General features: G+C 34.1%; 2 protein-coding genes across 3 annotated transcripts; both read right to left on the bottom strand.

The window, feature by feature from the left end:
• Nucleotides 1-80: 80 nt before the first annotated feature.
• On the bottom strand, nt 81-4,659 carry LOC107005468. The gene is made up of 9 exons (XM_015204065.2): nt 4,388-4,659; nt 3,268-3,351; nt 2,712-2,746; nt 2,479-2,587; nt 1,488-1,561; nt 1,289-1,400; nt 826-935; nt 572-620; nt 81-484 (listed from the first exon to the last, which is right to left on the bottom strand). Exons 1-9 carry the CDS (start codon nt 4,586-4,588, stop codon nt 407-409), a joined length of 852 nt encoding a protein of 283 aa, XP_015059551.1. The 5' UTR covers nt 4,589-4,659; the 3' UTR covers nt 81-406.
• A 663-nt stretch (nt 4,660-5,322) lies between these two features.
• On the bottom strand, nt 5,323-8,909 carry LOC107005730 (ABC transporter I family member 1). 2 transcript variants are annotated; one of them, XM_027913340.1, is made up of 2 exons: nt 8,595-8,909; nt 5,323-6,627 (listed from the first exon to the last, which is right to left on the bottom strand). In XM_027913340.1, exon 2 carries the CDS (start codon nt 6,541-6,543, stop codon nt 5,854-5,856), a length of 690 nt encoding a protein of 229 aa, XP_027769141.1. In that variant the 5' UTR covers nt 6,544-6,627; nt 8,595-8,909; the 3' UTR covers nt 5,323-5,853. The 2 variants fall into 2 exon arrangements, with proteins under 2 accessions (XP_027769141.1, XP_015059868.1); XM_015204382.2 differs by having other exon boundaries at nt 8,694-8,907.
• Nucleotides 8,910-10,007: the final 1,098 nt, after the last annotated feature.

The raw sequence follows: 10,007 nt of genomic DNA, 5'->3' as shown, positions 1-10,007 counted from the left end.
ATAACGATATTTCTTTTTATTATTTCTTGCCCAAATCTATTTTTATGAAGAAATTAATCAAAATACAATAAAATGTGTGATAATATAGAATAATACATTCGCTCTACTAGCATAAACATCTCAATAAAATTTGAAAAGGATCCAGTGATATTCAAAATGAACATCAGTATCTTACAAAAGATCTGAATTTCAACTTGAGCATAAACGTTGAATCTATTAGTTCAAACTTGAACACGAGTGCTGAATTTACTTCTTTTGTAATTCATTCTCTTTTCTTCCCTTACTCCGCAAAGAAAAAAAAAGAAGAAGAAAACGAGAATTACGATTCTTCACCAATATTTAATTAAATCTATAATCTTCTTTCATTCTTTTCCACGACAAATGATGTTTGAAGCTTTAGGAATATCTACATAACATCTTTGCCTCTTTGATGGAGAAAAAATTTCTGCACAACATCACCTTCCAAGGTGACTAAATAGGAAACCTGTTAGAAATAATAATTGTTAAAAACATCAAGAACATAATATAAGAGGCTTGTGTATAATATTAGGCAAAATTTAATAACACTCACAATCTCTAAAGCACTGGCTTTGTGAAGTAGGAATCCATTTACTCTTCCCCTAAAAAAAATGAAAAATGATAGTCGTAAAGTGTTTGCTTGATGAGTCCTATATTGTTCGGATCCTTCAAAAATGTTGTTGGGTATGTGTTGGATCCTCTGACAGTAATACGTTTTGGAGGATCCAACATGGGTGGAGCAGCATTTTTGGAAGTTCCGATCAACGTAATCTCAAAAGTCTACTGATGTTCAAGAAAACTACTTACATAGAGCAAGGCAAGTTCTGATTCACTTTAGTCAGCAAAGGTCCTTTATATCTGGCAATATGTCTTTCCTCAACATTGTCAGCACAAACAGGGGCACTGATATATGCATCCTAAACAGGAAAAGCAAAACAAAAACAACATATGTCAGTAAAAAATCTTCGTTTTCAGATTCGAGAAAATTCTCTAGGATTAACAGCACACGGTTTGAAACTTGGTGGATAATGGTCCTATCCGTCTATTCTTTTCCACTTATGTATCAAGTTTTTAGTCTACAACAACATTCGAACCAATGATGTGCGCCCACCCATACATCACGTGCCGCGCTCTACCACTACACCAAAGCCTTGGGGGCTATAAGTCATCAAATTTAAGATATAGAAAGCTGGTTTTGCAGAAAAAGTGGTATCTGGTGTTGAGGTATTACTGAAGAAATGGAGATGTAGGTTTAAGATTTTGACTTTACCACACCATACTTCAGAAATAGGCCATGTAAAGACTGGAATTTGTGTTTTAGTTTTGTTTGAGGAGCATCTTCTTCGCAAACTACCAATGGATGAAATCCAACTGCAATGCACCTGCATTTACACTATCACTTTAGTCAGACGATATCACTTCTGTCACATATTTTCTCTTTGGAGTAAAAGATTGCAATCTGAAGGTACCATTTGCTTTCACTGTTTTCAAGTGTGTCTATCAGCCATTGTGACTGACTATCTCCAGCACCATTTGAAGCAACCTAGAAACAAGAAGGACAAAGTTAAACGTCAAAAGTGATCTACAGCAAAAGCAAACAGTGAATTTTGAAATTTGTGAATAAGAATGACAATAGTATCCTTATCTGGGAAGAAGAAAAAAGAAGGGGACTGTTTCTCTAGGACCGGTTGAGATTAAGGGTGATATGGGACAATTACATCTATAATTGAAACTCATTTATAGAGTCATCCAACTCTTTGTCAAATATAAGCAGAATGATACAAACTGTTTTCATGAAGATCCGTTCTTTTTTTCTCAAACCAACTTACAATATTAAAAGAAAGAAACAAAACACGATATGTAATCAGCTGGTCGAAGTCTGGAAGCAGAATCCTATCACAGAGACAGCTAAGATATAATTGATCATATGCCATCTCACACTCATCCAAGTACAGCTGTTTATATATGTCTACATTCTTCTGAGAATTAAACATGAAGGTATTCTTGGATATATGAACTATGCCAAGTTCAAATATAAAAGACAAGTAACGCAAAGATGACAAGTGAAAGTGCATAAAGAACCTTGCCAGCTGCCATAATTGGCATAGGAGGCAACTCCAAAGTTCTGTAACAGGTATTATATAATAACCTTACACTGATAGGGTAGAAGATGGATAGGAGGCAAAGAAGCTAAAATTAACTATCTTTCAAATGACATGCCATCATATTTGATGTAACCAAGGGTCTTTGGAATAAATTTTCTGAACTTCCAGAGATAAAACCAACACATAAGCTACAGACTTATCAGAAGCGGGTTAGGTAAAACATTATATAGAAAAATACAATATATATCTTACAAAGACGATAGGCGACAATCAAGTGAGCAGAAAGCTGAAGTGACACCATCTTGGTAACGTGCGTAAAAGGCCAAGTAATCAGATAAAAGAGAGAAACATTTACCTCATATAATCCTGTATCTACAACTATAATATCTAAGCTTCCATGTGCAAATTTGAATTGTTTAAGGTAGTGATTCACCCCTTGTCCTTTGAGAGCTCGAGTAGAGTACCTACAAGTTTAGGATGGCTGAAGGGAAACCGCAAAGACAAATCATTTCAAATGATGAAACCGAGATCTAAAAGTAATAAAGTTATTCCAAGAGGAACAAACTGCTTATTCATAGAGGAGCATACCAGGGGATCTTCACGGAAGGAAAACGCCAAGTAGCCTGCCAAGGAAGGGACCATTAGATATTAAAGATTTATCATTTCGTCGAATCCTCATTGGAAATTTAAGATTGATTCCTTTTAATCAAAGGAAGTAGTTAACGTGTTTTTGTAGTAAATACTACATGGAGCTTGCCACATGAAAGATTAGCAAGTTCACAAGCCAAACATCTTTTGCACAAGAAGAGAAGTTGACAAGTTAATGTGCTACATAATGTCAAAATTGCATGGTTTAAACAACTCGTGTGAAGCCAGAGTGATACAATCAGTACCCAATTGTTGCAGCAAGATGTAATCCGTAGAACACAAAAAACGAGATGTCTTTAGAACTTTAGGTATCTTGAAAATATGAATCAAAATCAAACATTGGTTGGTTAGTAGGTGACCAAGAAAACTTGGTAAATTATCTAATTTGAACACAATTCATTAAGTAGCTACGTGTTACATCCTACACTAGCATCATTGCACTCAAATTCATATAACCACTGAATTATGCACATATAAAAGTCATTGGAGGGCTTACATTTTGCATAAGAGGATCATCTTCCCCAAGTTCGCTTATGTTGATAACGAATCTTGCATTGAACTTTTTTGCTACCTTCTCCACCTTCATTCAATATCAGATTCCACCAAAACTTGATCAGCCAAAAATGAACATGATAGAAAGGATGAATTTCATCACAGGTAACAATTTCATTTGAACATCAAAATAAAAGAAATGAAGGACGTCTTTTGTCACAAGAACATGAATTTATTGAATTTCAAGTTTTTACAAAACTAACTAGCAGAACAATACAAAGATTTGGAAAGACTCCTAAAAACACGGGAGCTAAAGGAACAGTACTAGCATGCCCAAAACATATTTCCAGTTATTTGGTATTGCTTATAGATCTTTTTCTTCCATTTTCTCATATTTTTCTCTAAGTCTACATGGATGCCAAGAGACTGTAGTTCTTTCCGTACTACTTTCTTCCATGTGACTTTATCTCTAACTCGTCCTTTTTAACACCTTCACTCGCCATAATTTCACACCTACTGACCCACACATAGGAGGTAGATGCATAACTAAACCTAAACCATTTCAAGCGACTTTCTCTCATTCTATCAACATGTGCTACTTGCACCTTCTAACAAATGTTTTAATCATTTTGAATATTATCCAATCTTGAATGAGTACACCTCCAAACTATACACTGAAACTGATTACCTTTCCTCAATCAACTAATGCTAACAACAACAACATATCCGGTGGAATTCCACAAGTGGGGTCTGGGGATGGTAGAGTGTATGCTGACCTTACCGCTAATGCCAAAAGAAAAGAAATTCAGAGTTGCATAGTTCTCTAACTAAAGACTGAACTAACTTACAATCTTCACCAAACCAAAATTCAGCTCAAAACACAAATCCCATCAACATAGATTCAAATAAAAATCATTCCTTTACACAAATAACAATAGATTTTCTTTTCAAGATTGATTGTTAAGTGTACATTCTTCAACTACACACTTAACACTGACAATCTTCACCAAACCAAAATACAGTTCAAGATTCCATACCCCAACAAGTAACATTCAAATAAAAATCATTCCTTTACACAAATAGCCAAAAAAAACTATTTTTTAAAGATTGGTTGAAAAACTGACCTGTTTGAGAAGAAGGGTCTGTTCTTCAAGAGTTCTAATACCCCCTGTAACACTTATAAAATATATATCCATAGGAAGATCATTCACATTTCCATTCCTTATCATTGGCTTCTGATTTTGACACAAGTTAACAACAAGAAAAAGAGACAAACATAAACAAAATTGAGTAATCAAAGTACAAACCCATGATTTCTTCATCATTTTTCAATAAAACCCAAGATTCAGTTTTTTTTTTTTTTTTTTTTTGCAGATATAAAACTAAAATCCCAGAAAACTTATATTTTTGAAAAGAAAATTGAACCACTCACAGAGATCTTGTGGAATTAGTGTTAGGCACATGTTTGACCACGTGATTTTTCTAAAATGGAAGAAGATTTTTTTTTTAACTTAAAAATAGTTAATCTATTAAATTTGGCTATAAAAAAAATGTACTTCTATCATTTCAATTTTATTGAACCAAAAATGCAATCAACTTATTTTCTGGCATTAAAATGCTCATAAAATTAACTAGATGGAGCAAATATAAAACGTCACGGAGTAGTGCATTATTGATCCATTTTTTAATCGAATATGAATTAAGTTGTCGAATATATGTGTTGATAGGGGCTTTTTTTCATATATAAATAGATGAATATGAACTCCAAATTATTCAATTACAACATGAATTTTGTTTACTCCTCGTATATTTCTAAATTTTGAAGTATAGAAAAAATAACTAATTTAAATTTATGACTCGCTAACATGTTCTTGTTATGTAATTGTAATGTTGCAATCATGAATAAGACTATGTAGGTAACTATCACGCTTGTTCGATAATTGCATCAAGAATAAATACTTCAAAGTTTTATATATCCAAAATGTAGATAGAAAGTGAAAAATCGGAAATCAAACTCTCAACGACGAAAAAAAAAATACTAATCCAATCGTACCCACAATTTGCTGACAAAACAAAGCTAAGACTTATCTTATATTGTAATGTCCAAAGTTGTTACAAAAGCCAAATAAGTACTGAATTCTGTGCTTCAAACTAGCATACAAACAATAAAGCTATTTGGGATGTTGTATAAGAGAAACACTACATCTGATAATCTGATGCAAGGTGTTATCTACAAAATTCTTTTACAAAAAACTAGAAATCCCCGAGTGCCGGCCGACAGGGTTCGAAACTCGATGGATAATGAACTTACCCCTCCTTGCTGCTTAAATTACAAGCTTTTGTCTGCAACAAATTCAAACTCGTGACGTTCATCTAATCCACACATCCAATGTTGCGGTTCATACCATTAGATCAATGAGGGCATGTGTTCTCAGCACATTTTAGGGGCAAAGTGAAGTGCAAATTGAGGAGGAGCTAACAAAGTAAAGATAGAGAAATTCTTGCAATCATCAAGAATGAAAGAGAAAACAGCTCCCTTTTGAATTCATTCGAGAGCTTTCTTTAGATTGGACTCTTATCTTCTTAATGATCAGTCGAGGCCGCCTCTATCAAGCATGTCTACTAAAGTCATCCTTCTTGGGAACCTTGGTGGCAACCTTAAAAACATTGCATCCTCGATCTGAATAGGCAGATGGGTGGCGACAATGACAATACCACCCTTTTTCCTGTGCTCTGCAATAATATACTCTAGCAATTTCACACCTTCGTCATCCAATGCTACTGAAGGTTCATCAAGCAACCAAATAGGTCGATCAATTGCTAACAATCTGGCGAGCTGTACCCTTTTCCTTTGACCCATAGAAAGCATCCGTGCTTTATCGTTTATTAATCTTCCAAGCCCCATAAGTTCCAAAGCTGGCAGAGACTTTCCTTGCTTGCCTTCAAGAACTTCAAACCATTGAACATTGTCAAGGACTGTGAACTTCTCTTTGATGGCGTCCTTAAGAGACAGCCAATTGAGTTGAAGTTTGTACTGTTGAAAAACACCTGAATCAGTAATGTCATGGCCATTCCACAGTATCTCACCAGCTGATGGTTTTGAGAAACCAGCCAACATGCGCAAGAATGTGGATTTACCAGAGCCATTGGTGCCTGTTAAAACCAGTGCACCACCATCATGGAGGGAAACATTTATGTGGCGCAAAATTTGTTGAGCATTTCTCATACACGAGACGTTATTCAGCAGAAGTCGAGGAAGTGGAGGTCTACGCAAAGACATCTCAAGTGAATGAAGGACCAAGATTAGTAGTAGATATAACACTTCCTTGATTGAGGCTGATGCTCTTTCTAATCTTGCTTGAATCTGAGAAGAAATTACAAGAGATATTATGCAATCTGAAAATTAAAAGCAAAAGTAGAAAAAATTCACAAGTTTCAGTGACTGAATGTATCCAGTCAGTTCAAAATAGAAACAAATTGAGCCAAATCAAAGTTTACTTGCTGATACAAAAGCATTATGAGCAATTGGTTAAACACATAAATAACATCATTTGGAACTTCGAATCAGGCATGAAAGCAGCACAATCAAATCTATTCATATGTTTTATACAAACTATGAAGAACCAAAACAGAAAAGGAAAAATGAAGAGGAGGAAAGAGGAAAGACTTCCATGATATTTCTCACTCGTTTTCTATGTGTAACACTCTATAATGCTACTAGGTCACTGAATTTCCCTCATATGGAATTTCTTTTCATAGAAGCACATTTAGAGAAACCGAAAAAAGCTTTGTTCCACATCCTCCTCATAGCTCCCCTATCCCTTGAACAACCAAAATCATATAAGAAGTTTATTCTTAGGCAAGGGAAATCCACATCATTCTAATTTCTAGTTCTCCCCTTAAACAAGAAGGACCATCAAGAATTGCTATATTTTATTAAATGTAGCTCGTGTGTATCACCGAAAACAAGGTAAAGGAAAGGAGGCCTCTAATCATATTTTTCTCATCAGATTACAATCGATAAACGTGTCCCGCAATGTGCAGATACCACGCAAAGTAAGACACAGTTAACTGACTTGAAACTTGACAGCAGTTACACTCTAACATGGCATCGGCAGAAAAGCCATTAAGTTGAATGAACAACTTTTACAAGAAAATTTAATTCCACAAGAATCATTCTTTGAAGCATTAGATTTGAAAGATTTAAGAAGAAACAAAAAACCAAGAAAAGGAGAAACTGAGCAATCATACTCCTCTTCTACTGAGACTAAAAGATACTAATTCTTTCTTTTTTAAACTACTGAGACTAGGATACAAATTCTTGGCATCTAAAGTCAAAGGCTCACATCAGAAAATCTCAGAACTTCATGAAAATAGAGAGACCCCTCTTAGCAGAATTAGACTTAGTCATTTCCTCTTCAATTGAGGCTAACATATAATTTTTGCTATATAAAGTGAAAGAAAATCTTAGATTGACAGACTGTACTTCAAAAAAGACATGAATGAATTAGATAGTCCTAGTAGTTTAGAGAGCTTGCTTTCCATTCCGTACTTGGTCCAAATGATCCTTTAATACTTCTCTTAATAATCAAAACATATTACCAGAACAATCAAGTTAGCACACTAGCCAACTGAATGACATTTGGGAAGATAAAATTGCAGTCTGCACTTATGGCATTTGGAAGTTCTTTTTGCAAAAAATACCTGGGATTAATTTAACATCACTTCCCTTCTTGGAAAAAAGTATGTATAGCGACATTAATTCATGAATAACAAAATACAGGAAAAGTATGGCAACTGAATGCACCAACTTCCTACCATAACAGGAAAAGTAATTTATCTCGATGATCAAAGCATTCACATGGAAATTAGACCAACGAAAGTGAAATAAGAGGTCTCACTTTTCCCTTAACATTCCAAATGATTCAAAACTCCTCAGTAAAATCTACAGCATTGAGTGGAATGCACTAAACGTATACAAGTTGTGATCCTATATCCCAATTTATGTCACTGTTTTTTCCTTTTAGTCTTTCAAAAAAGTACCCAATTTTCTTAAATAAAAACTTGGTGCCCACACAAACACCTCACATAAACTGAAACATTGGGATTAACAACAACAAAGTGGCCTCTGGAGAGGGTAAAGTGTACATGGACCTTAACTAAAAGCAATCAATACCAATAAATTCAATGACAATCATTCAGCATACAGTCCTTAATTACACATCTAAATCCAAACAATCATCGTTCTTCCAATTTTTCAAGCTTTTCAATTCAATCTAACAGATACGGTATAACAAAACAAGGTAAGAATGAAAGTCCATTAATACTCACACATCATAAGCATTTCATCAAACAAGTTACGATCACAAGCTGAAATTCCCAAAATAAATAGAAAAGCAAATACAGAAATGGAGATGACAAAAGACGAACTTTGTGATTTTCTACACCAAATGGAATCACCTCCGGCCGTTCTGCTTACCGCCGTCCGTCGAGCTACAGCTAGCAATGAAGTATTTTCTCAGAACAAAGTTGGTTGCCGGAGAAGACTTCGGCCGACTTGCTTTGGGTTGAGATGTTGGGCTTATACAAAAATAGATGCCCATTATTTTCTGGGCTGAGCCCAGCTAGGATCATGGGTCAAGCCCACTATTTTGGTTTGGTTACCTATCTGTCGTTATTGGTTCGATTATCCATATAACCGTTAAGATTTTGTACATTGAAAAATACTTTTAAGCAAGACTACAAACAAAATGAATCATCCACAAGTGTTGATAAATTGAATCTTGTTCTAAAGAGAACAGAATAGTCGAGAGTTTGACTCAGCTAAAAATGAAAAGTGTGAAACTAAACCTTGACTTTATATTCTAATGATATAAATATAATTTATTAATTTACTATCGATTTATATGTTAACCTGTTAAAAAAAACTTTAAATCAATAATCCGATATAAAAAAAGGGTTAAATTGTTACCAAAATTGCAGAACCAATAATCCATTACCCAAAGAAAAGGTTCGATTTAGAACAACCTAGTCTTACCGATTTAATGATTCTAAATTTTTTGTTCTTTAACATTTAAAGTAAGTATTAAAAAATATCTCTAACATTAAAATAACAAATAATTTTTGTTCGACAGTTTATATTTTTATATCATAATATAACATTAGTTGTCTTAAAGTGCATAAAAAATTATGCTTTATTCCTATAGAATTTATGCTTATTGAGAACAAATTTAGTTCAAAATTCACAAGTTATATTGTAAAAAAAAGATAGATAGTTCCTACAAGACTTTTATATGCGAAACAAAAGTTCAATTTCGAAGCTCATAAGTTTACGTCATAAGAGTCACAACTCATTCATATGAAACTTATGCCAAATGAGGAAAGAAACTCTAAACTTATGCCAAATAAAACTAAGTCATAAATAAGATATTTTGGCTCACAAATTTTCTCTAAAAAAAACAACAAAAAGAATTTGTGCAAAAACTTCGAATTTTATGGGGAAATTTGTAAATTGGCCCAAACCAAATTTGCTCCAATGGGGCTTTAATTCATCTATTCACTTTAGCCCTTAGCTTGGTTGGGCCTCTCTTGGTGAATATATCATTTTCTTTGAATTCATATTAGAGCTTCGATTAAATTTGAATTGCGTACTATAAAATCAACTCGAGGTTGACAACTCTCAATAGGATTTTCTTTATATCTAGTGCTCGAAAGTCGAACTGTAAAACTCTGGTTAAGAGTGAA

This window comes from Solanum pennellii, chromosome 12, assembly GCF_001406875.1.
Source record: "Solanum pennellii chromosome 12, SPENNV200".
Classification (NCBI taxonomy): domain Eukaryota; kingdom Viridiplantae; phylum Streptophyta; class Magnoliopsida; order Solanales; family Solanaceae; genus Solanum; species Solanum pennellii.
This window is presented reverse-complemented; position numbering and strand designations above follow the sequence as displayed.